Consider the following 6,241-nt stretch of genomic DNA (forward strand, 5'->3'; position numbering starts at 1 on the left):
ATGTCTAATGTTTTTGTCTTTGTTAAGTTTCACTTTTTCAATCCATCAATTTCTTTAATTGATTATGATAAACTCTCTTAGTTAATCAACTTCTTTCCTCCCACTGTAAGATGTAAAATTTTCGTCACGAGTAATCCTCAATCGTTAAAGATATATATCAGATTTTTCTGTCTTTGTTAAGTTTCACTTCTTCTCCAATACATTAATAACCTTGAATTTATCTGGACGAAGTGTTGGTAAGGGCAACTATCCACGTTGTTATCAGAATAAAAAAGAATATAGGTTTATTTGACATTGATGAGGAGAATTACTTTCTTAAATGCCACCATGATTTTTTTTATATTAACATTACTTGGTATCTGTGTAGTAATAATCCCGCTTAATTAACTAACATCTTATTTACCACCAGATTATTTGATTAAGAATTTAAGTTTCAATACTATACTTGATTTGTCTAACATTCACTATTCATTAGGGTGAGAATAATTTACGTGATATAATTAATCACCCTTGAAAATAATATACTTTTAACTCGTTTCTCCTTAGGTCTTGTAACGTAAACTTATTGAAAAGAAACAAGAAGTCATTTATTGAATGATTTTTTCCTGTGCTTTTTGGTCAAATGAAATATAATCAACTAAATTTTCATTCAAATACCTGGAAATCAAAGGCTCACACGAAATTCTTTTTGATATGGAGTTGTCAATGAAATCCATTAAACGGATTATTCTGAAACTTGTTTCGAATCGGAAAATGAAAAAGATATAGGAGGTGAGAGATGAATATATTTTCCCTACAATTTTTATATTAGCATCAGATTTTTCTTACGCGACAAGTTGGAAAACGTTTTCATGTCTTTCCTCCATTTAGCGCAAATAAGAAAAACATCCACCTGTCATTGAAAAAACAAATGTGCTTTTGTTAGAAAATCTCCTCCAGTACATCTAAGTCAGCAGCCGTGACCCCATTTACCTCATGACTCATTGGAGTTCATAAGTATAAGTCATAGAAAAAGGCCGTTTGAGTTGGTGGAACGAGGTGGGGGTGGGGGGAGTGTTTGCAAAAGTGGGGTGAAGCAATTTATGTTCCTCGAACTGCACCCATATTTCTGCAGGCAAATGGAAGTAAAAAAGAATTTCACAAAAGATAGTTTGTTTTGTGTGTGTGTGTAATAATAAAAGAGTTTTGTTTAATGTGAATTTGTAATCTATGAACAATTATATAAATAATAAACATAAAAAGAAGGTAGTGGAGTCAGAGAGTTGTTATTGACACCTTTGATCGAGATGAACAGATGTCCAGATAACAAACGTTTTGTAAGCAAAAAGAATAATGCTGATTTCAATATTAGTCAATACTGATAACAGAGATGGCCCACTATTTTATTTCTCAATTTCATCATAATAGTTTAAAGGTCGCTCATGAATGGCAGAGGAAAAGGACAAGATTAAGCCCAAGAGACTGATTATGTATACATAAAATCAGAGCCAAAGGTCACTCCTAATCAAGGTAAGATCAGGGAGGTTAACCCAAACCCCCTATTCTTAGCTCACAAGGATGTCGAGGCTCCAGATACTGCTAGAGACTATCGAGCCTAAGCGGTGTTCGACATCCCATCTAACAGATTATCAGAGAGGGATGTTTCCGATAGGACACCACAAACTTTTTATTTTCACCTCGAATTACACATCATCTTATATCATGTACACGTAAGCCCTCGACATTGCCCCTCAGTCTAATTCTTATGATAATTTTCTAGCATTGACTTTTATAAGAATTTCATGAAAGATAGTAATCTATCTATCTAATTACCAGGGCACTTCCCCCAATTTTGAGGGGTAGCCAACATCAAACACAGAAACAAAAGGGGACCTTTCTTCTCTCCGCTCCTCCAAACCTGACGAGGGATTCAGCCGAGTTTGGCTGGGACTGCTAGGGTGCCACAGCCCACCCTCCACCGTTATCCACCACAAATGGAGTTTCAGGCTCTGAATCACCTACTGCTGCTACCTCCGAGGTTACAATTGGTTGCCATTCACTCCTATTTTTAGCACGCTCTCTTACCTATATTACATCTATTCTCCTATTGCCCAGAGTTTTTTCACTACATCCAACCACCCAAACCTTGGCCTTCCTCATGTACTTCTCCCATCAACTCTTGCATTCATCACCTTCTTTAGCAGACAGCCACTTTCCATTCTCTCAACATGTACAAACCACCTCAACACATTCATATCCACTCTAGCTACTAAATCATTTCATACATCCGTTCTCACCTTCACCACTTCGTTCCTAACCTTATCTAATCGAGATACCCAAGCCATACACCTCAGGTACTTCATCTCAAACACATTCAATTTCTGTCTCTCCGTCAATTTCATTTCCAATAACTCCGATCCATACATCACAGTTGGTACAATCGCTTTCCCATACAGAACTCTCTTTACATTCATGCCTAACCGTCTATTCTTTACCATTCGCTTCACAGCCCCTAACACTTTGCATACTTCATTCACTTTCTGACGTACATCTGCTGCCACTCCACCTTTTGATCCAATAACAGACTCCAAGTACTTAACTGATCTACTGTACTTCCTCAAGTAACTCTCCATTCAACATAACATTCAACCTCGTTTCATCCTCCCTTTTCGTGCATCTCATAACCATATACTTACCCAGATTAACTCTCAACTTCTTTCTCTCACATACCCTTGCAAACTCTTTCACTAATCGACCAAGCTTCTCTTCTGAGTCTGAAACCAGTACAGTATCATCCGGGAACTACAACTGATTTGCCTCCCATTCATGATCACTCTCGTCTATCATTTTCGTCTTCTGTATTGCAATATTCGTGGTCTTCATGCAAATATCCAAGACCTTACAGTTGCGTCCAGACAGTATGATATTCTTTTGTGCTCAGAAACTTTGGTTTCTAATATGAGGCACTCATCTGAGCTCCTTATAACTGGGGCCAGGGGAATGGCGGTGTATATTAGGACCGAGTACCCTGCTTCTCATAAGTCCTGCTATCAATGTCGATGTCATGAGATTCAGGTAATAAAAGTTTGTGGCAGGCATAACAACTTTAATCTATGTTCAATCTACCGGAATCCAGACATGGATGATTCTATCTTCGATTGTCTTCTTACCATTATGGCTAAGATACAAGAAGATAATAAAAAGGCTTCTTTTGTCTTTGTTGGTGATTTTAATGCTCACCATAGGGAGTGGTTAAGTTCTATCTCTCCTACCGATAGCCATGGCTTAAGAGCTTTAGACTTTGCCTCTTAATCAGGCTGTGAGCAAATCATAACTGAAGCTACTCAAAGGTCTGGTAATTGCTTGGACCTCGTATACACTGACTCCCCTGGTGTTATAACTAGTAAGGTTGGTTCTCCAATCGGGACATCTGATCATGCCTTGATTCCATTATTAGTGAAGACTGAGCAGCCTGTCCCTGATATATCATATTCTTGTAAAATTTATATGAAATCCCAAGCAGACTGGAATTGGATTTCTCATGATCTTTCGTGCTTGAATTGGTCACAATTATATAATAGTGTAGATCCTGTTGTCCCTTTGAATGGAAATCTAGTCAACATAATTGGTAGGCGTATCCCTTCTCGTGTACTAAGGAACCGAGTGAAGAACAAACCGTGGTTCAATGATGATTGTAGACGTGCTTATTTGTAGAAGCAGGAGGCCTATCACCTTTGGAAAGGTAACAGATCAGATTTAGCCTGGAACAACTATACTGTACTTAGCTTCGAGCTTTTGCTCAGAGAGTTTATGCCTTAACTGGAAAGGAGTACAATTTAACAATAAAAGAAACCATTCCTGGTACAACTCAGGAACATAAATGGTGGTCTACCTTTAAATCTGTACTCTTTGGTGTAGATGCAACAGTTCCTCCTTTACTTAAACCAGATGGCTTAGTCACTCACTATCCAAAGGAAAAGGCAACCCTTTTGGCTGATGTTTTTGACAGTAAACAGAGTAATGAAAAACTTGAACTTCCTCATTCCTGTTTTCCTGAGGCTAAACTAACTAGTTTAGCTTTTCGATCTCGTGAGATTAAAGCTCTGTTGATGGACCTTGATGCTTATGGAGGTGTAGACCCTAATGGTATTTTTCCTTTGTTTTTTATAAAGACAGCAGATTTCTTAGCTCCAAAGCTATCTGTTATTTTGCGCAAGTTAGCAAGAAGAGGAGCTTTTAGCCCTAGTTGGAGAATTGGTAATGTTACTCCTTTATGTAAATGTGTTTGTGGTAGCTCAAATCCGACTGATTACCGCCCAATTTCCATAACTCCCATATTATCTAAAGTTTTTGAACGTCTTTTGGTAAAACGTCTTAATAGGTTTGCTGAAGGTAATCATCTACTCCCTAGTTTGCAATTTGGTTGTCTTAAAGGCCTTGGAGCATGTGATGCCCTTCTTACAATCTCCAATGCTGTACAGAAATCCCTTGATTGTGGTCGGGAAGTTCGTATGGTTGGCCTTGATTTTAGTGCTGCCTTTGACCGTGTTAATCATGAGGCCCTTGTTTTCAAACTGAAACAGTCGGGAGTGGGTGGGTCGTTTCTTAGCATTATTATTGATTTTTTAAGTAATAGATCCCAAAGAGTTATTATTAACGGGCACCATAGTAAGTATAGGAATGTGATATCCGGTGTTCCACAGGGTAGTGTTTTTGGCCCATTACTTTTCATACTATATACACATGACATGTGGTTTGGCCTAGAAAACAAGCTTGTTGCTTATGCGGATGATGCTACTCTCTTTGCATCAATTCCATCCCCTGAATGTAGATCTAGGGTTGGTGAATCCCTTAATAGAGATTTAGCTAGAATTAGTGCATGGTGCAAATTATGGGGTATGAAGTTGAATCCTAACAAAACTCAAAGCATGATTGTAAGTAGGTCAAGGACGGTGGCTCCTCAACATCCGGATCTCAGTATTGATAATGTTTCTTTAAATATGTATGACTCTTTCAAAATTTAAGGTGTGATTCTCGACAGCAAATTTACTTTTGAGAAACATATAAGATCTGTGTCTTCTTCAATTGCATAAAAAATTGGCATATTGAGAAAGTCTTTTAAGATATTCGGTGATCAATCTATTCTGAAGAAGTATTTTAATTCTTTTATTCTACCTTGTTTTGAGTATTGTTCTCCTGTCTGGTCTTCAGCTGCTGATTCTCATCTTAATTTGTTGGACAGAAACTTAAGGTCTATTAAATTTCTTATTCCTGATCTAGATATTAATCTCTGGCACCGTCGTTCAATTAGTTCATAATAATAATAATAATAATAATAATAATAATAATAATAATAATAATAATAATAATAATCTTCGACCAAACACTCGAGCACTCACCTCTCTCACCACTCCATCAACAAACAAATTGAACAACCATGGCGACATGACACATCCCTGTCTCAGTCCCACTCTCATTGGAAACCACTAAGTAATGGGTGGGTAAAATTAATTGCATTGAGCCATAGTAATTGTAAATTGATATATATTTTATTTTTTGTTGAATATCTTTATAATAATCAATTGATTTATTTATTTAGAATGATATCTCTTTGTAGCATCAAACATATAACTTAGCCTATCGAAGGCTAGATTAAAGGAAATTATTAAGAATTATTATACCCAGGTACCAAATAGATAAAACAATAATATAAATCACGATTAGGAGATTCATGAGTGCCTTGACTCCCAGAGCATTAAAATTACTTAGGTGACCCACATGGGGTTACATGTAAATTATTTACTGTTTTATTTTTTTTGCATTTTGATTAAACTTCTGAGCAATTAGTCTACTTTTATTCTTACATATGTTTTAAATTATTATTTTATGTTTAATGGATTTCGTATTCAATTGCTAACACATCAATAATGATCTTTTCTTACATTATGATTCCAAACTTTTTATGCCATGTGTAAAATGAGAAACATATTTCACAAATAGTTTTTTTTATACGCATGTATCGAATACCATTAAACATCATAAATACTTTCCTGGTTTCAATTTAGAAAAAGTATATACATACATACATACATACATACATATATACTTACACACACACACACACACACACACATATATATATATATATATATATATATACAAGCATATATTATACTGTACAGTATGTATATATATATATATATATATATATATATATATATATATATATATATATATATATATATATACTGTATTGCATATA

At 35.8% G+C, this 6,241-nt stretch overlaps 1 protein-coding gene across 1 annotated transcript; it reads right to left on the reverse strand.

Annotated features, from left to right (window-relative positions):
• Window positions 1–1,932: 1,932 nt before the first annotated feature.
• LOC137649254 (uncharacterized) lies at window positions 1,933–2,612 on the reverse strand. The gene is made up of 2 exons (XM_068382240.1): window positions 2,277–2,612; window positions 1,933–2,064 (listed from the first exon to the last, which is right to left on the reverse strand). Exons 1-2 carry the CDS (start codon window positions 2,610–2,612, stop codon window positions 1,933–1,935), a joined length of 468 nt encoding a protein of 155 aa, XP_068238341.1.
• Window positions 2,613–6,241: the final 3,629 nt, after the last annotated feature.

Source organism: Palaemon carinicauda, chromosome 11, assembly GCF_036898095.1.
Source record: "Palaemon carinicauda isolate YSFRI2023 chromosome 11, ASM3689809v2, whole genome shotgun sequence".
NCBI lineage: Eukaryota > Metazoa > Arthropoda > Malacostraca > Decapoda > Palaemonidae > Palaemon > Palaemon carinicauda.

What these genes read in the sequence shown, in the direction of transcription:
- LOC137649254 (XM_068382240.1), bottom strand. Translation starts at nt 2,612, where the DNA reads ATGGAGAGTTACTTGAGGAAGTACAGTAGATCAGTTAAGTACTTGGAG. An exon ending in TTAGGAACGAAGTGGTGAAG is followed by an intron (nt 2,065 to 2,276) that starts GTGAGAACGGAT and finishes GATGTAATATAG; the next exon opens with GTAAGAGAGCGTGCTAAAAA.